General features: G+C 45.0%; 1 protein-coding gene across 1 annotated transcript in view; it reads left to right on the forward strand.

Annotated features, from left to right (window-relative positions):
• The window catches only part of GRIN2A (glutamate receptor, ionotropic, N-methyl D-aspartate 2A), a 379,799-nt gene extending 360,939 nt beyond the window's left edge, over window positions 1–18,860 (forward strand). The window contains exons 12-13 of the mRNA XM_005871756.2: window positions 10,697–10,935; window positions 16,845–18,860. Of these exons, the coding sequence (XP_005871818.1) occupies window positions 10,697–10,935; window positions 16,845–18,635 (2,030 nt within the window). The 3' untranslated portion in view covers window positions 18,636–18,860. The remainder of the gene's footprint in view (window positions 1–10,696; window positions 10,936–16,844) is intronic.
• Window positions 18,861–20,528: the final 1,668 nt, after the last annotated feature.

Raw genomic sequence — 20,528 nt, forward strand, 5'->3', positions numbered from 1 at the left:
ACTTAGAAATGAAATTGCTGGGTCATAAGTGCACCTATACTCTGCTTCCGTAGATACTCCCAGTGGATAGTTTTCAGAAGTACAACAAATTTACATTCCCATCGGTAATGCATGTGGCTCCTCTATTTCTGCGCGCCCTGTTTCTATCTTCTAGGAGAGAGGTAAAGCAGGCTTGCATAACTGAGCTCTGGGTGTGTTCCTCGGTGGCCGTGTGGGTGGATATCATTGTACAATCATAATGAACAGTGGCCCCAAATAGCCAATAGTTTACAGATGCAGATTTCTTCCCCAGCTTCCTTAATTCATGACCTTGATTCCTCTCACTTGACTTCAGCTGCATCATTAGTAGAATGGGGCAAAAAGTCAATAGTGTCTGCCCTACATACTTACCTGAGTTGGAATCTGTATGTAACGACTCCCCTATACCCATATGCTCTCCCACTCATCCCTGGCTCTGGTCTCTCTGCCCTCCGATACTTCTGACCTATGATAAGGGGGACGGGAGCCAGATAAGAACTGCCTCCCCCCATTTTTCCCCTTCTGTTCTTCACTCTTCTTCTTTTCTCTCTCTCTCCCCTTCTTCCTCTTTCTTCCCTTTGCTTTTCTTTCTGCTTTCTCTTCTTTCTCCTTCATGCCACAGCCAAGTCTTGAGTGCCCATTAAACTCGCACGCACTGTCCTAGGCAAGGGGAATGCAGATAAAACGGGGATGAGCGCCTCTGCTTAAGGACCTTGCAGTCTCAGGAAGCTTATTCAGAGCACTTCAATAGAAAGGGAGCTAAAAGGCAGTGACGTCATTTTACTTGCTGAGAGAAAGATATTTTTTGGCAATGGGATGTGGAATTTTTGCTATCCTTTTTTTTTCTTCTTACATCTATAGCCTTTTAAAACACAAGGATCCCTTTGTGATATTAAAAAGCCCTCATGCTCTTACACAGTGAGTCATAGGAATTAGAGGACTATTGATTGAGAAAATGTGCAATGTCAAAAAGTTACTATGAATTCATTTGTGCTCACAAATGCATATGCCTTTTAAGTCATACCAACTTGACCATCTCTATGTGTAAGAGACAAATTAGCTAAGCAGACTCCAGAAGTGCTTGTTAAACACAGAATGTCCTGGACTTCTTGAAAATGCTCTACAGTCATAACTCCAGATAATTATTTTTCACCAATTCTACCCTCGAATGAAAAATTGTGACCACGTACATCGCTTGATGTCTGATGGAGTTGCCCAATTCTTGCTCCAATTTTTCCTTTTTCTTCTTTAAGAGACACAGGTTGAGGACCTGTGTGCACAAAATTCCCCAACTCCAGCTTGCACAGTTGATCACGTGGCCTTCTGAAATCCCAGCCAGATGGCGACAACCCGCAATGAATTCCACGGTGCTCGAGCTCCATCCACAGAGCAGAGACCTCAACTGGAAGGTGGAACATTTATGCCAAAGACAGCCTGTCTCTGCATATAACTGGATATATTTAAGCCTATTTTTATTCTGGTTTTGTGACTTCTCAGCATTATACAGAAATGGAATATTCTGACATTTAAATAAGGGAGATTTATCTTCCAATGTTAGTCTATTTGTGTCCAGAATCTTGTATTCTTCCTCTCCCCGGCTCCCCAGCCCACACCAAAGGTATTTTTTTTTCTCTTTAGCAAGTTGTTCAGTGACCCTCGGAGATTATGGATACAGAGATTCTAGGCTCCAGATGCTATTATTTCCAGATCCAAGATCATCTGACTGAAACTCAAGAGTTTAGAATTAATGAGACTAAAGTCCCAAGGTCAGTGATAAGATGGTCTGGCTGACCTTACGCTGTTTCAAGGCCACATATTAAATCCCAGACCTGACCAGTGGCTTCCTTCCAGGGCAACTAGGCAAGAAACAGAGTTGGCCTCAAACCTGCAGACCCCAAGCTGTCCTCCCTCCCAACCGCAGTTCAGAGCTCACAGTGGCTGAATCTGTTCTCCGGGAGAACGGGAGGCTGCCGCTGATGGTGCCCCAGATTTTCTACAAAGAAAGTTGTTCCTTTGCCATTTCCAATTCCATTCGGGCTTCTGAGAAACTCCAAGTGCCCAATCCCTGGACAAGACATGAAACAGGATTGAAATGGGGTCAGTTCCCCTCTTGGTGTTCACAGCAAACCCTAATGGGATCAGCAGCAACGTCACTCTGACGTCTTTGGCTGTGGATAGAAGTCAGTTCCCCGTGGGGAACCATGGGACTCTGTTGCTGGGACCTTTGCTTAGAAAGTGCTTGCCCCCTGGGTCAGCCTTGATTTCCAGGTTCCAGAGACTCTTCCTGACCCCTTTGCCTGTGACTTCACAGATTCTTTCCTCTCTTGGTCTCTTGCTGATTCTCAGATCAGTGAATCACTAGCTAAACAAAAGGAAAGCCTCATCTACAGTCAACACTTTTTTTCTATTTTTTTATTATTAATTTCAGAGTGGAAGGGAGAGGGAGAGATAGAAACATAAATGATTAGAGAGAATCATTGATCATCTGCCTCCTGCACGCCCCCTACTGGGGATTGAGCTTGAAAACAGGGTATTTGTCCTGACTGGGAATCGAACCTGGGACCCTTCAGTCCACAGTCTGACGCTCTATCCACTGAGCCAAACCAGCTAGGGCATCACACTTTTTTTAAAATCCTCAACAAGATTATTTGTGTTTTTTATTGTTTTTGAGAGAGAGAGAGAGAGAGAGAGAGAGAGAGAGAGAGAAGTATTGGCGTGAGAGAGAAACATAAATCAGTTGCCTCCCTTACGCACCCAGATTAGGGACTAAGCCTGCAATCTAGGTATGTGTCCTGACCAGGAATCAAACCCACAGCCTTTTCGGTGTATGGGACGACACTCCAACTGATTGCATCTCTCAGCCAAGACTTCAGTCAACACACTTTTATGGACCCACTGACTATGTGCCAGATCTGTGCCAGGGACTGGAGATTCAGGAAGAACAAGGAAAGATCTTCACCCTGAATAAACTCACCTCCCAATGGGGAGGACATAGAAGCAACTTACAATTATACTTGAGTGTGACAGATTTTCTATTGACAAGATATCCTGATGCCTCAGGAGAAACTGTGGTCTCTTACCAACATCCCTGTGTATTCAGGGAAAACTTCCTGGAGATGGAGACCTCTGAGCTATGAACCCTACATATAGCCATTGCCAAGTTTTTAGCATGATACCACGCAGCTGGTATATCCACAATAAATTGTTATGGTGCTGGTGATACTGACAGTTGTTACATATCTTGGAAGCAGGAGAGTTTAATCTGGACATTCTGCCTGCCTTGGAGGCCACAACCCGACTCTACTAGTGGTTGTGTTACTGTGGTAACATTTCCTGGTGACCTTCCTCCACACTATAGCGCCATTGTTCAAATCTTTCATCCCTCACCTACCTGTGACAGCCTGCCTTCTATTATATGTGAGGAGACACTAGGCTTCCGTGGACAACAGTTGAAGAATCTTGGGTCCACCCAGCACACAGCTGGTCTCATCCAATGGCCCCACTATTCCCAGGATACCCCAGACTTCTTAGCATGAAAGCTGAGTCCTTTGCAATGAGCTCCTGCCCTTCAGGCTCCTTCTTTGATCACTTCTTCCTTCCCCCAAATCTCTGATCTCAAAACACTCCACGTTGTTTTCCTGCCTATGGCCCTATGCAAATTCAGTCATCTTATCTTGCCATAAGCACTGGTCTGCAGGTCTATCTCTCAGGACTCTGAGCTTGTAGGGGCCGAAGACTGTGTTATCCATCTCTGTGTACAAATACAGAGATGCTGACTCCATGCTAAGTGCTTAAGAAATTTAATGAATGGATGGATGGATGGATGGATGAAAATGAGTGAGTGAATGAATGTGGGAAGGAGTAAGTCAAAACTAAATGATGTCATTCAGTTGGAGTGTCGGCCCATACACCAAAAAGCATTAGTTGCCTTGACCAGAAATGAAACAAAATATTAAACCCAGCTTCTAAAAACCACATACTATTTCTTTCCATACGATCACTGCCTAGGGTCAGGTGCTTTGGCCAGAGACCAAGGGAAGAAAATATGTAGATGTGTGGGTACATGTGTGGGCTGATTTTAGAAGATGTACTGCAGCAAATTCTCAGGCCCTGCGTGAAGCCTAAAGGGTATAGGTTCACAACTGACTTTTCACCACTGACCTGGGGGAGAAAGGCTCAACAGTCTGAAGGCTGGTCACATTGCATGCTGTAAATCCTTTCCGGAAGCAATGCCCTTAGTGCTCGGACAGTCTTAAGAACAGGCTGAAATCTAATCTGAAAAGCAACTGCAGTCCCTGGGGAGGTGGGGAGAATGAGTCTGAGGGCTAAATAAGGAACTGATTTCTCTTACCATTGAACATAGATTCTTCTTGGAGGCCTAAGCCTTCTCTCTGGACATGCATCCTTGGACTCATAGGCTCCACGGGAGGGCATGGGAAGGAGAATGTGATCTACCTAATGCCCCAGCCTCCCTGGCTTCACACAGGAAATAATGTGATCTCCAGCAATACTGATTGCATAACAAGTGTGTTCCAGGCACTGCACGTGTACACCCTCATTGAATTCCAACTAAACTCCCACACGGTAGATGTTGTCCTATGTTTGGTAGGTGTTAGATCTTGTGCTCAGAGAGACTGAGCAGGTTCCTTCACCTCTCTGGCCCCATCTGTAAAATGGGTGTGATAATGGCACCAGCCACATTAAGTTGATATGAGGGCTTGTGGCTTAATTTCAGAAAATTCTATAGAGTGCCTGGAAGAGAAGATAATTTATGTAACTTTGTTAAATAAAAGAATTGAAAAGTTGATAAATGCATGGGTGTGGGGATGGATATATAAGAGGAGTATCTGGATCAAGATCGAGTGGGTAGCACCTGTTGAAGGTGGGAGTTGAATGCAGGCGGTCTGGTTTTCATACTACCCCCTGTGACTATGTAGCCCTTACAGGATGATTCAACATGCTCCCCAAACCCTCAGGAAAGGGCACTACCATTTGTAGCTCATTCCAGTGTTTTCTACCTGAAACCTTCTTTCCTATGATGTGCTGGATGGTGTCTACTTAAATTTTTATTCATTAATTTTTGCAAATCTGAAAGCTGTGACTTCTGCCTTGTGAGTGAGTGGATGGATGATGTGAGAGTCCATGCTGGTGGGTGGGCCCGCTGTCTGTGTCCTTTCTGCACAGGATTCGGTCTGACCAATTCTGTATGTTTCATGCAGCCTCTTGCAGCATCACCCAAAGTGCTAATGGCAGCAAGTCTCAGACATACGTGTGCACAGAGCTGTCTCCGATATCCTCGCCTGTTCCCTTCTAGATTTTACATCTCTCTGGCTCCTGCTTCTGGAAGCTCCACCACGCTGCCTTTTAACTGGCAGCTTTAGGGAAAAGAGAGAGAGAGGTCTGTGACACCTGGTTTGACACACGGCCTTCCTAGGATGGCACAGAACTCCGAGGCTGGCAGAGAGACCGTGCTGGCAATGCCTTCTTCCCTGAAGATAGATATAGGAAGACCCTCTGAACAGGTGTAACTTCCATGGATACAAAGGCAACTTCAAGTGCGCGTGAGCTTCCTGTCTGTCATTAGAGGTATAAATAGAGAGAGAGAGAGAGAGAGAGAGAGAGCTCTGGGCTCCCAGGTGCAGAGAGCAAGACAATAAACTTGACGCTGCTCCGGCTCCCTCTTCTCCCAGGAGAGCTCTTAGCTTTTGTCTTTGCAGCGAGAATGAGTCTGCTGCAGGAAAGACATTTAATTGTCCCATTTACCAGCTCCAGTTTACAAGATCACGTCGACAGGGATCACGGCCTCTTTGTAACGGAGCAACTGACAGCCGAATGAACATCACAGCGCTGCTCCTCGGGAAAATGGCACTTGCCGCTTTGCCAGCCGACGACATGCAAATGCCCAGCTTCTGACGCTGGGGCCCACTGCACGTTCCCTCTTGCTCTGCATTTTCTCTATTTATATGGCAGAAACGCTCACCCCACAGACCTGCAGGTTTTGCAGCGCTGCCCCATTTAAGCCTGGGGATGTAAGGAAAGAAACAAATGGAAAATACGGGGTCAGCGCTTGCTATGTGCTGCAGGCCACGAGAAACACCAAAATCATAAAACGCGGTCCCTCGTCTCCCTCAAGGAGATTACAATATACTTGAGTAAATTAAAAACGAAATAAGAAAGTATTTGAACTGCAGTTCAGTACACGCGTAGCAGAAGGCTGTGAGGCAGGAAATGAATAACTGGAAAGTGATTGGAACAGACTGCAATTGGCATTGAGAACTGCGTTTTGTTCTCCTCTCTGGATGTGGGTCTGGTTTACCCGGTGGACTTATTCAAAGAGAGAGGCAGTGTTTGGGCAGAGGGCAAGGGAAAGTCTTGATATTCACATTCTGAAAGGAATCAAGATGTGTCTTATACCCAGGCTGACCCTGTTACAGGCACAGAAGCCTGGCTGTCTCTGAGACAACACCAATAGGAAGATGTGCTGGGAATGTGACAGAACATGGGGAAAAGACCCATTTTTGTGTCCCCACAGACTCCAAAGTGTGGGAAGTCGGCGGCACACAGTATTTTTGAGGGGATGGCCTCAGAGTTTTTTGAGAAGATGAACCCATACTGTAACTCTTGGACAAGGTGGTGGTGGCGTTGAGTGGATAATGAGATAACATGACAGTGTCTCCCATGACGTTTGCAGCTCTGTGGAAGCACCGGGGGCTGCTGGGAGGAGAGGACTGGAAATCAGGATAGCCCTTCCCATCACTTTGCCTGCACCACTGAGTAACCGGCACCCTTCCTTGTGAAGAACTTCTAAAGAGGCACATTTCCTATTTTCTCCTTCCTGAATACATACGCGGTTTAAATCCTGATTACAAAAGTTATGCATGCGTATATGGTTGTGGGACAATGGAAAACCCAAGGCCCATGTGCCCTTTCATGCTGCAAACACAGAACTCAGGATTACATGCAATTGCACATATGCACATTCACACCCTCCCACACTCCCACAGTGCACAAAGTGAAAAAGAAAGGGAAATCTTTAGGCACCAGAAACAGAGGGGACTCAGGTGTTCCCATGGCACTTTTCAGCTGAGGTGCGGCATCTAAGGGGGGACGGCCTTTAACATCCACTTGGGGCCCTGGATCGTGCAAGGGAGTAGAAAATGATACCACTGCATGAGGCTGAGACCTCCAGCGAGTCAACGCATCTGTGAAAAGGAGATTAGAAAAAACTGTCCATCAAAGCGAAGAAAGTACAAGAAGGCTTGCCATCTGTTTGAAGCTCTGAGAAATTAACACCGAAATGAGTATGGAGGTCTAAATGTATGCTACTGAAATGGTGTGGTAGTTACAGTAAACAAATTTCATACGAAAGCTGGTGCATTGTAAGACCCTGGGACCGTGATGGAAGCAAACCCAGAAGCCCACAGCGGGGGCACTTCTATAGCCCAGTGTGCTTGGGAGCCCTCTGGGTGTAGGGGGAGAAGCAGTCTGCTGAAGATTAGCTCATAATCAAAAGTTACTAATGTCACAGGGAAGTAAGCCACCATGAGATGCAGCACACACAACCAATAAGATGGGAACCCCAAGAACCAAGGGAGCGGGGAGGAGGCAGGGCAGAGAACAACCCAAAGACTGTAGGGTTGAATTATTAAATATAAAAGTTTTAAAAATAACAGAGGAGTAGGACATTACGATCAAAAGAACTGGCAGATGTACCACAGTTTTCTAATCCATTCATCTGTCGATGGGCACTTAGGCTGTTTCCAAATCTTAGCTATGGTGAATTGTGCTGGGGGGCAGGGGTGGTAAGAGATCAACCGAAGGACTTGTATGCATGCATATAAGCATAACCAATGGACACAAGACACTGCGGGGTAGGGGAGGCCGGGGGAAGGTCAATGGGGGAAAATGAGAAAATGTACTACTCTTTGTAATACTTTAAGCAATAAAACAAAATTTAAAAAAACTGGCAGAACTTTAAAAAAAGGCAGATGAATGTCACAATTAAAATAGATGAAAATTAAAACAGAAAGCTAAGTATTACTAATGAAGGAATAAATGAACTGGAAAGTGCAAATCATCTAACGGCAGGACAGAGAGATAAAGGAATGGGAAATATTAAAACAAAGTTAATAACCTAGAGGATAGGGTGAGAGGGTCCAGAATAGTTTAAACAAAATTGTCAGGAGCGAAAAAAGCCAGGATTATCATGTGTCATTAAAGAATTGTGTTACCACTCACTGCACACCTTATTAGAATGGCTAAAATCCAAAACGCGGAGAACATTAATCAACGCGGGTGAGGATGCGGAGCAGCCCCCATTCACTGCTGGTGGGAATGCATGATGCCACGGCCACTTCAGAAGGCAGTTTGGCGGTTTCCTACAAAGCTAGACATACTAGTCGTCTCACCGTGCAATCTAGCGATATGCTCCTAGGTATTTACCCAAATGCATTGAAAACTTGCATCCACAGACAAAACCTGCACATGAATGTTTATAGCAGCTGTATTCATAACTGGTTAAACCAGGGAGCAGCCAAGATGTCCATCAGCAGGTGAATGGACAAAGACTATACATGTATGCGATGGAATATTATTTGGCAATAAAAAGAAGCAAGCTATCAAGTCATTGAACACATGACTTGATACAAAAGAACCTAAGTACATTCTGTTCAGTGAAAAAAGCTTGTCTGAAAAAGCTACATACTACATGGTTCCATCCATATGATGTTCTGGAAAAGACAAAACTAGAGAGGCCGTTAAAAGACCAGTGATTGCCAGGGGTTGGGATGGAGGGAGGGAGCGATGAATAGTTGGAGCATGGGACTTCTAGGGCAGTGAAAATACGCTATGATACTGCAATGGTGGGTGCTTAGCATTAAGTACTCAGCAATACCCACAGACCTACAAAGCAAAGAGTGAACCGCAATGTAAACTGTGGACTTTAGTTAATAGTAATGTATCAAGACTGGTTCATAAATTGTAAAGAAAAATTTGCCACTATCAATGTCAGAAGTTAATAGGGGAAAGTGAGAGAAATGGGGGCTAGGAGTATGTGGAAACTCTGTACTTTCTACTCTAAAAATGAAAGTCTATTAATTTTTTTAAAAAAGATAGGATGGCGAGAGTTAATACGCCAAGCAGCAATGGGTGAGATTTTTCCAGAATCAAAGTTATGAGTCACCAGGTTGAAAAGCAGAGCAAATAAAACAAACCCACACCCAGATTCCACACCACAGACAAAATGAAATTCTCAAAAGCGAGTAGAGAGAAAATAGAAATTACATAGCAAGTAATTACGGGCCGACTTCTAATAACAGCTGCAGTCTAGATCAGAGGAAAACTCATAACATCTTCAAAAGGTCAAGAAACAATAACTGCCGACTTAGCTTTCTGTGTCCCATCAGATCAGTCAAGAGCTAGAACAAACCACCAGCAATACACACTGATTCCCCGAAACATAAAAAGGGAACAGTAGAGCACTATGAAAACAGTCATTTTATTAAGGTCTTCGAGAAGGATCCAGTAATCAGGTGGACTATTTCCTTTGTTTTGATCTGCATGTCTCTTGTATCTTACAGATCACACACACACACACACACACACACACACGTGCTCGCGCGTGCACGCACACACTTCTAGCTTCCATTTAGCATTATGTGCAGACTCCTTGATTTTCACTGCCCTTGAAGGGTAGTGTGTAAAGGCTGAATCCTGGTCTAAGTGCCATAGTTGAGTGAATTGCTAGACAGTTAGTATGATTGCTAGGCATTCAGATCAGAAAATTTCCTCCTAAATGGCAACTGGATAAAATGCACATAAGAGAGAGACAAAATAATGCTAAGCATGCCCATTACCTTATTTCCTTTGAAAACCCCACTTGCTTCTTTAAGTGCTTACTGGAGCGGGAGGTGTTTAATTTGCAAGGGGCCATTCAGAGCCGGTTGGGGTGCTTCCTTGCAATCAATGCTTTGAGGCCTAAGTGCATTGTTTGTGGGTGGCCATTTGGAACAATCCTGGATGTTCTTTTAAAGGAAGAGGGGAGAAGAAACTAATATATTTGAAGACGATGGTGTGCCAGGCACTGCGCTGGGCATTTTCTTCACAACAGTACCGAGAAGGCTGCAATTTCTGAGTTCCTGTGATTCAGGCACTACATTTTGTAATTTTACATATGTGAGTTTGATCCTCACCACAAATGTGGGAAATAGGCAGTGTTATCATACCCATTTCACAGGCAGGATAACTGTAGCTCCGAAGTCACAGCTAGTGAGTGATGAAGTCATAACTGGACTGCAGGTCTTTCCACTGTAGCTGGCTACCAGTTTAGCCCATGTCCTGCTCCAGGATTGGGTGTGTTTGAGGTTGAGATAGAGAAAAATAGGATGGGCAGAACATAATGATAATGACATAAACAAACAAAAAAAACATACCAAAAGGCAAAAATGGGACTATGCCAAACTATACATTATCTCATTTCATCTTCCTACAACAGACAGTAAGTAGGTATTATTATCATTACCTTCACTCAACAAGTGAGTGATGCTGACCAGGAAAGCCCAGTAATTTGCCTTCAGGTTACACAGCCACAGGTCATGGATGTGTATCCCAAACCCAAAGATGCTTGCCCCGGAGTGCATGCCCCGCTTCTCACTGCCTGTGGGTCGTATCTTCCGTGCAGGTGAGATGGAGGAGCTGGAGACGCTGTGGCTCACAGGGATCTGCCACCACGAGAAGAACGAGGTGATGAGCAGTCAGCTGGACATCGACAACATGGCAGGCGTGTTCTACATGCTGGCGGCCGCCATGGCCCTCAGCCTCATCACCTTCATCTGGGAGCACCTCTTCTACTGGAAGCTGCGCTTCTGTTTCACGGGCATTTGCTCTGACCGGCCGGGGCTGCTCTTCTCCATCAGCAGGGTCAGTACCCCTGGTGGCCACTTCCTTTTGCAGTAGCGGGTCCAGGGAAGCATCGGGTGTCCAGAGACTCAGGGGGTCTTGACTTTTTGCAGGAAAGGGTCTGAACCTTGGGCGTTTATAAGCCGCGGTTTGCAAACCCAGATGACTATAGAAGTCAGAAAAGAAGGGTGAATGGGTGAAGCAGGCTAGGCATGAGAAAGGCAGCACCAATGATGTGAAAAATAGCTTCTGAAATTGGGTGTCTGGGTGAGGGAACAATGGAGGATCCCAGGACCTGTGACAAGCTGTGCATAATGCTCACCATGCCTGAAGGGGGCAGTCCTCCTCAGTGGGGGACGGGAATGCAGAGCTAATATTATCAGGTCTTATTTGTAAAAGAGAAAGTAGTGGTCTGATTTTGTGTGAAACCTTTCTATGTTAAATATTAGTAACTAATTCCATTAAAACACACACACAAAACATCATGTGGGCCAAACAAAGCAGTCTGTGGCCTCCATCATAGCACCCAGGCATGCTATGCCACACTACTAACATTCCTAGGCAGGATGTGACAGTGTGTGCATGCATTCCAACAGAACGTGCAGGACAAAACGTAATCTGCACACACAGCCACGCCTGTGTACACACCCCAACAAAACACGGAAAGCATGTACAGTGCAATAGTGTCTGCAATGAAACCAGACGTGAAGACCCATGAGAAAATGCACACACATCAAACAAGACAAAATACACATTCAATCGAACATAAACTACAGCACAGAGTATACAGGCTATGGGAGTTCCCATGCAATACAAAAAAATCTCCTTTTATTCTGTATAACATGGCATGTGGGTGTTGCCATAAAAAGCACATGTGACATAATTCACCAGTAATGATAACCAGCATGGAAAATGCTTATATTTGTGGAGCACATATATGTTCCAGGCACCTTATAAGAACTTTATACTCTCTATCTCATGTAACCTACAAACCAACTCTATGAGGTAGGTTCGGTAATTAGCTCCAGATTACAGATGGGGGAACTCAGAGTTATGAGGTTAGGGGAATTATCCAAGGACACACAGTTGTGGTGGAGCCATGGTTTGAATCTAAATAGTGTACCATCCAGAGCCCACACTCTTACACAAGCAACAAATACCAAATGCAAGCAACACAAGAGATTTGATACAAATCATACTATACAATATATATGTGCATTCAACTCACATAATGTGTTTACATATTCAACACAATCTAGTAATTTACTTACATCATAATAAAAGCATATACATACATATTGTTTATTCATCCTCTAACATAGTAGAACATTATCTGTCTAGTAGAGGCCCGATACACGAAATTCATGCAAGGGGCTCGGCCCTCACAACCTCAGTGGCTTGCCTCAGCCCTCGCAGCCCTGGCTTCATCCGGAAGGTCATCCAGAAGGATGTACGGAAGGTCGTTCGGCTGTCTGGTCTAATTAGCATACTATGCTTTTATTATTATAGATTTTGTATCAATCATCTGTCTGTCCATCTCTTTCTCCACCCATTCGTTCATCCATCCATCCATCCATCCATCCATCCATCCATCCATCTATCCATTCATCCATCTATTCATTCATCCGTCTGTTCATTCATCTGTCTGTTCATCCATTCATCCACCCATCTATCCATCCATCCCATTCAATCTATTTATCTCCCTATTTCTCCCATTTACTCTCCTCGGAATTTTTTTTCACATGTGTTTAATGAATTTGGATTTGAAACATGGTGAAAAATATTTCTTAAAAACATCTAATTTTATATGCTAAGCTTTATTGAGGAAACTAAATCATTGTTTAAAAAGGAATTTTTGTATCCTTAGCATTTAGTGATTTTAAAAACCTCGGAGATTCAGAAGGTACACATTAGCTTAGTGAGGAGGATTTATTTTCTCCATTCAATGGCATTGTAAACTTGAGTTTGGTGCAAATACATATTTCTTAATTAGCTTGATTGCATCTAAACACACAGATTGCTTAAAAATAACAGTGTGCGTGCATATAGCTAGGTATGCCAACTTTAAGCTAATTCTCTCTGCCAATTACTAAAGGCTTTCCATATCCAAAGATTCTGGGATTATTATGGGCAAATGCATTCTGTTGCATTTACTTATAAATCCTGCTTGTGTTTGGAAGAGCATTTCCTCTGTCTGAGATACCATTAAGGAAGCCAAGTTGATAGGATCATTATTATAAGAAATGAACTAAATCCCTCACTCCTGTTCCAAGCATTTTGAAGAATGGGAGTGTTGGTGGGGCGGGGGGGGAGGGGGGAGAAGAGACTGAGCCCACAGGAGCAGCTGTTGTTGTGTTGTGCATTGACTGGCTGGAAGAGCTGGAATTTGAATATCAGCCTCCCTTCCCTAAGCCAGAGTGGACCCCTCATCCCATAGGAGCACTGAAGGGACTTGTGTGCCCCCTTGAAACTCCAGCCATCCTCATTCGTGCCCCCAACGGTTGCAGGGAGCCCTACAACAGCAACTGCCCTCCCTCCTTCTCCCCAGATGAGATTTGTCTTTTAAAATAAGCACAGCCTGGTACATGTGAATAAAAAGATCTCATCCTTAATGTACTTTTCTCATTCCGAGTTTACCTAATAAATCTCTCTCTCATTTATTAGGGGAACTCAGAATGGGCTTAGCCCCCGATGCTGCACCTAGAAGGGCTTCTGGGTTGCTAAAAAGTGTTCTTCCTTTTCTGGTCAAGGGCCACAACACATTTTTTTAAACTGGTCTGATGTGCATATGCACACACATGCCACCTTACATATATGCTTGCATACAGTGCAGAGAACACACACCGAAGCAAAAGTATCTTCAGTGTGTACACACCATCATTTTCTGTGAAATAAAACCTGCAGTGGGGAATTCCCAAGCAAAGAACCTACTTTCCTACAAATAGAAGATCACAAGGACACAATGAATTATGCCTCGTGTGTCAATGAGAGCCTGGGCCATTGTCTCTAATCCTCACCATATCCTATGAGGTTGAGTTGATCACACCCATCCTATGATGGAGAAACTGAGTCCCAACAGGTTAGAATGGGACCCTCCTGTTCACTTATGTTTCCTTGAAACAGCAGAGGTCTTCTCACGTCATCTCTCATGCCAGAAAAATAAGCATGAGAGAGGAACCTTTGTCTGTGTGTGTAGGGTTGGGTCTCCTGTTTTTGTCAGTGTCAGACACCTTTTCATCTGAAATTCACTTCTACCCCAAGGCAGAGTTTCTGCACACAAGCCAGGTCTCTCCATCACCATTTCTCTTTTTAGCATATTGATCAGCCAGACAATAGACATAAAGTTATTGCGACACACAGACAGACACACGCAGCCCTCCTTGTGGGCTTGTCCCTTGGGAAGCTCCTGGATAATTTGAACCAATACAAACCTGAGATACGTGCACGTGTGGAGCTGCCCAGGGAGAAGGCCAGAACTCAAAGAAACCACTTATTTAACATCAGAACCAAGCTTCTCCCACAGCTGTGGCCTTTGTCTCCAACAACTTCCCAAACTGTGCCCTCTTGTCTGCAGGATGCCCTTAACGTTTGTTTTCTCCCTGAAGTGCTTTCCCCTCTCATGTAGAAAAAACTATTCACTGTCACCAGCACAAAGAACTGCCTCGGTTGTCTCCTGAGATGTAAGGAATGGGGGACACAGCAAAGCTAAGGACTCGGGAGAAGGAACCCAGGCACCTTCCCGATGAGCTCGGATGGGGCAGCTGGAAATAGTGAAAAAAGCTTCCGGCTCGTCCACACCTGGGACCAGTAGCTCACTGTGGGTTCAAGAGGGCACCCTATTTCCACAACCCATGAAATGCAGCCAGGATTATGAATAACAGAGAGGAGAACAGAAAGAGAGAACTCTGCAGGAAGGAAAGAAACACAACCCAGGGATTTGGCTCCCGAGGAGGGGCTTGGCTGCTCACCTAAGCAGGAAGCCACAGTGGCTTTGGAGAACAACCTTTGGTAGGAAAGGGTAGCAGGCCTTTCTTTGGCGCTCCCACAAAATGGGCAGTGCATGTTCATGCTGGTGTGAAAGGAGAGGTGCAGTGACACAGGAAGGACAGATCAGGGGGAACAGAGCAGCTCAAAAATTTATAATAAGGAGGAGAGAGAGGCTCCTGGCAGCTGAACAGCCAGCCACACAGGACACAGAGAAGGAGACCAAAGACAAGGCTGCAGGAAGGTGGGGAAAGGGCGCGGATGCCAGGGCCACGCAGCCCAGCGTTGAGTGTCAGAGAAAGAGATGCTCAAACTCACAACCACACAACCGTAGGTAGGTTTTTCTGTTGACCTCTCTTAGAAGGCTAGAGAGGAGACTGTCTCCAGAAAACTACAAGAAAAATACAGCAGGCTCGAGGCTGTCACAGTTCCTTGAGCATCTCAGCGGGTGAAACTCGTCCCCACCATGGGGAACTGATGGAGCCACTATTATCACAGTCCACAGTTAATCACGTATGCTTTGCACAAGTTCACGCCAAAGTCAGCAGCAGCTGCCGCGTTCGCTTTTACAAACCCCTTCTCAGGCTGGCTCCTCATCAGTCTTGGGAGGACCAGGTCAAATCCTGCAGGCTTGATATGATTGTTCCTTTTAGGTCTGGCTGCAAAACCAGGGGGACCGCAAAACACACTGTCACCGATGCCCTCTTGCACATGAACTGAATTCTTCCCTGGAGTTACTACTAAGTAGAAGTAAACAGCTATTTTTAAGAATGGAAGAAAGTGTAGTGGAAAACAGACAGTGATTGTTCCTTTTAGGTCTGGCTGCCAAAACTTTGGGAGCAGGAGTGGGGCAGGGGGGACCGCAAAACACAATGTCACCGATGCCCTCTTGCCTACTATTGCACATGAACCGAATTCTTCCCTGGAGTTACTATTAAGTAGAAGTAAACAGCTCTTTTTAAGAATGGAAGAAAGTGTAGTGGAAAACAGACATATAGATGGACGTGCCTATATTTGAGCTCCCCAGGAGTCCATAAGTCACTCAGTCCCTACATGGATTTAAATGCAGCGCACTGTGTCCTCAGGACTCTCCACTGTCCCTCGCAGCTAAAACCCGACTCTATGTTGAGCAAATTCACACACAAACAAACACACAAAGACTATATCGAGTAAAGTAAGAGAAAAGTTTGAGAGAGTGGCCCCACGGGTTTGACCTATGTCATGTCTCTCTATCCCCTGGGTTCTACTTTTTTCTATGGTGGCTTCACTCTCAGGATAATGTCCCCATATGGTGGCAAGACTGGTCCTCTGCAACTGCTACTTGTATCCTAGCATCTATGTCTATTTCTAAAAAAAATCAAAAAAAAATCTGATTCATCACACATACTAATAGATTCCATGCCTATACTGAATCAGAAAGGATTTTCTGACTGACCTACTTGGGTCTCATGAGTTGAATGATAGCTTCAGTGTGTGGGTAGGGGTAATTCCCTAAAATAATAATAGGTTGTCCTTGAATGCCAACTTAGTTTGTTTGTCAATAGCTGATTCTCTGGTATCCAAACTCCAAAGATGATTCTGAGAAATTTTAATAAAAAGCATGAGTTGGTGACCTGGGTGTTGACAGGGGTGATTAAATACATGTCAATTTGGAGGCACTGAGACCCTCATAGTTATATGAACATTCATTGATGCCTTTTCTCAAGCTTCATGTATGACTATTTGCAAAAGTGTTTAATAACCTTGAGCCAGAGAGAAAAGATAAGCCTGATATTTGCCACTGGTCTCATCCATTTAAGAAACATTATCAGGCTTCGTATTGGATTTTGCTATTTCTCCAGGGCTCCTACAAGAAGGCCATATCTCCCCTTTGCAGATAGAGTTCAGGTGTGGAGTGGTTTCCTTTGCTTGCTGCTGCTGATGGTGTGTTATGTCACTTCCCACAGGGCATTTACAGCTGCATTCACGGGGTGCACATTGAAGAAAAAAAGAAGTCTCCAGACTTCAACCTGACCGGCTCACAGAGCAACATGTTAAAATTCCTTCGGTCAGCCAAAAACATGTCCAACATGAACTCCTCACGAATGGATTCTCCCAAAAGAGCTGCCGACCTTATCCAAAGAGGTTCCCTGATCATGGACATGGTTTCAGACAAGGGAAACTTGATATATTCGGACAACAGGTCCTTTCAGGGGAAAGACAGCATTTTTGGGGACAACATGAATGAACTCCAAACATTTGTGGCCAACAGGCACAAGGACAACCTCAATAACTACGTGTTCCAGGGTCAGCACCCTCTGACTCTCAACGAATCTAACCCTAACACGGTGGAGGTGGCCGTGAGCACAGAATCCAAAGGGAACTCCAGGCCCCGGCAGCTTTGGAAGAAATCCATGGACTCTCTACGCCAAGATTCAATGACCCAGAACCCAGTCTCCCAGAGGGAGGAGGGGACATTGGAGAATAGGACCCACTCCCTAAAGAGTCCCAGGTACCTTCCGGAAGAGGTGGCCCACTCAGACATTTCAGAAACTTCGAGTCGGGCCACGTGCCACAGGGAACCCGACAACAATAAGAGCCACAAGACCAAGGACAACTTCAAAAGGTCAATGGCCTCCAAGTATCCTAAGGACTGCAGCGAGGTCGAGCGCTCATACTTGAAAACCAAAGCGAGCTCCCCCAGGGACAAGATCTACACCATTGATGGTGAGAAGGAGCCCAGTTTCCACCTAGATCCCCCCCAGTTTGTTGAAAACATGGCCCTCCCCGAGAACATGGACTTCCCAGATGCCTACCAGGACCACAGTGAGAACTTCCGCAAGGGGGACTCCACGCTGCCCATGAACAGGAACCCTCTGCACAATGAAGATGGGCTTCCCAACAATGACCAGTATAAGCTCTACTCCAAGCACTTCACCTTGAAGGACAAGAGTTCCCCTCTCAGCGAGGGCAGCGACCGCTACAGGCAGAACTCCACACACTGCAGGAGCTGCCTTTCCAACCTGCCCACCTATTCAGGCCATTTCACCATGAGGTCGCCGTTCAAGTGTGATGCCTGCCTACGGATGGGGAACCTCTACGACATTGATGAAGACCAGATGCTTCAGGAGACAGCGAATCCAGCCACCCAGGAGGAGGTCTACCAGCAGGACTGGGCACAGAACAACGCCCTCCAGTTCCAAAAGAACAAGCTAAGGATTAGCCGTCAGCATTCCTATGATAACATCCTCGACAAGCCTAGGGAGATAGACCTTAGCAGGCCCTCTCGGAGCATAAGCCTCAAGGACAGGGAACGGCTTCTGGAGGGAAATTTGTACGGGAGTCTTGTCAGTGTCCCCTCCAGCAAACTCTTGGGGAACAAAAGCTCCCTCTTCCCCCAGGGTCTGGAGGACAGCAAGCGGAGCAAGTCTCTCTTGCCAGACCACACCTCCAATAACCCTTTCCTCCACTCCTATGGGGATGACCAACGCTTAGTCATTGGGAGATGCCCCTCGGACTCCTATAAACACTCGTTGCCATCCCAGACAATGAATGACAGCTATCTTCGATCCTCCTTGAGGTCAACGGCATCGTACTGTTCCAGGGACAGTAGAAGCCACAACGATGTGTATATTTCCGAGCATGTTATGCCTTATGCTGCAAATAAGAATAATACGTACTCTACCCCCAGGGTTTTGAATTCCTGCAGCAATAGACGTGTGTACAAGAAAATGCCTAGTATTGAATCTGATGTTTAAAACCTTCCATTAATGTTTTATCAATAGGGAAACATACGTAATGGCCAACATTCTGGAGGGAAAATGTTGGATGTCCAATAGTTCCCTGCAAAGAGGAAGAGGATTTAGGAAGGTATTTTTTTTGTTGTTGGTTCTTTTGCACATGGCTCCATGCCATAGTCTTCCACTCAAGGAATCTTGTGAGGTGTGTGCTGAGAATGGCAGATACCAGATAGGTGAGTCCTTAACCAAAAATAATTAATCAAAGGGCAAGTCTCCTGGACATGCCCACTAGGTATGTTGGCAATAATGATGCCTTGGATGCCAGAGGTGATGTTGTGATTTCCTATATTCCAAATTCCATTAAGCCAGTCCACCACGCAATTTTCTCATCATAAACACCTAACGGTTTCTCTAATACAGAATAAGCAATATGGTATGCATGTAAATCCGACACAGACCAAATAAAACAGTTAAGAATGCATCTGCATTGTAGCGAGATTGACATGTGCAAGAGATTAGGAAGTTTGGCTTTGTAACCATTTCAGCTTTTTTGTCATGCCTTCCATCACAGTCCAGGCCCAACCCTAGAACTCCAGGCTCCCCCAAAGAATAGCAAGTCAGTGCGTTTCATGCTAACTATGCTACTACCTTCATTATAGTCCATTTCCAAGACACATCTGGAGTAAAAGGCCAGAAGGGCCCTCAGGCAGAGAGCTGTAAGAATCTCTTTGGATGTCCATTTGTGTGTTTCACAGACGCGCTCTCATCCTTGGCTTCTGGTCTTGTTCAGGACTGCATAAATTAAGACAGTTATGTCTTCGATATCTAAGTGTGGATCTTCTGTCTATGACACAGCGGCCCTTATAGTTTATCCTGAGGACTCCTGTGTACGTAAGTTTGCATTTCCCCCCTTCTGGTGATGACTCAGGGTTGTATAGTATCTGTTATCCCTTTCCTTCCAGAGTAACCATAGCTCGTTCAGTCCCCAAACAGCCATGGTGGCTCTAATCAACTGTGTGTTGCTGTTTCCAGGGTTGTTAATGTGGTGGCAGGCACCAACAGCCATATGTGCGCTGTGATCTGTAAGAAGTACAATGCCATCTGTCTGCAGAAGGCTGGTGTGGTTTTTGGTTTATGTTTCTTACCGTCATGGAATTTAGTTGGACACTCATTTCCACCCCGGCCTCCTCAAATCAAAAGCCTTCAAAACATGAGAGACACTCATGCATCTACCCTGAGCATCCTCCAAATTGTGGGTAAACATCAGTGGGACAAGCGAGTTCTTTCTTCTGAAATATTCACCCTGTCGGAGGCTAACTGTTTTATTGGCACCAACAGAGACAGATGAAAAATTCCTCCAAGCATTTGTCATTTCTGAGTCCCCTCCAGTATCTCATTCTTCATCTACTCAAACCTGTGCATGTGTGATATGAAATGATACTCATCTAGCAGGATTGGAGGAGAAAGGGGAATCTTTATGCCTGGGAAGCTCTTAGCGCCATGCCTGGCACATGCAAAGTGCCTGCAGAAATAAATAAAGACAGTTGTTATGTTATGATACTTTATCAGACCAGAATTTTAATATTTAAAGATTAAATATTATAAAGACCACAAACAAGAGTAAACATTTTATACAGTTTTAATCTAATAATTAATGTATTTTAAATACATTAATATCCCTGAAATATTTGGGAGAACTAGCCATCAGGTTTTTTTCAGAGTAACTCAGTCTGTTTTGGCGACATACTGCAGAAACCCTAAGCTAATGTAGACTAGCTTAACAGTTGTTTCCTCCTGCATTTTGCTTTGGGTTCTTGGAAAAGGGAACAGAGTGGCAGGTTGAAAAGTTATCCAATTTCCTTTCTTCATGGTATGTTCTGTTTTGTAGGTAGTGTTTTCCTGTGAGTGGGC

This window comes from Myotis brandtii, unplaced genomic scaffold, assembly GCF_000412655.1.
Source record: "Myotis brandtii unplaced genomic scaffold, ASM41265v1 scaffold355, whole genome shotgun sequence".
Taxonomy (NCBI): Eukaryota; Metazoa; Chordata; class Mammalia; order Chiroptera; family Vespertilionidae; genus Myotis; species Myotis brandtii.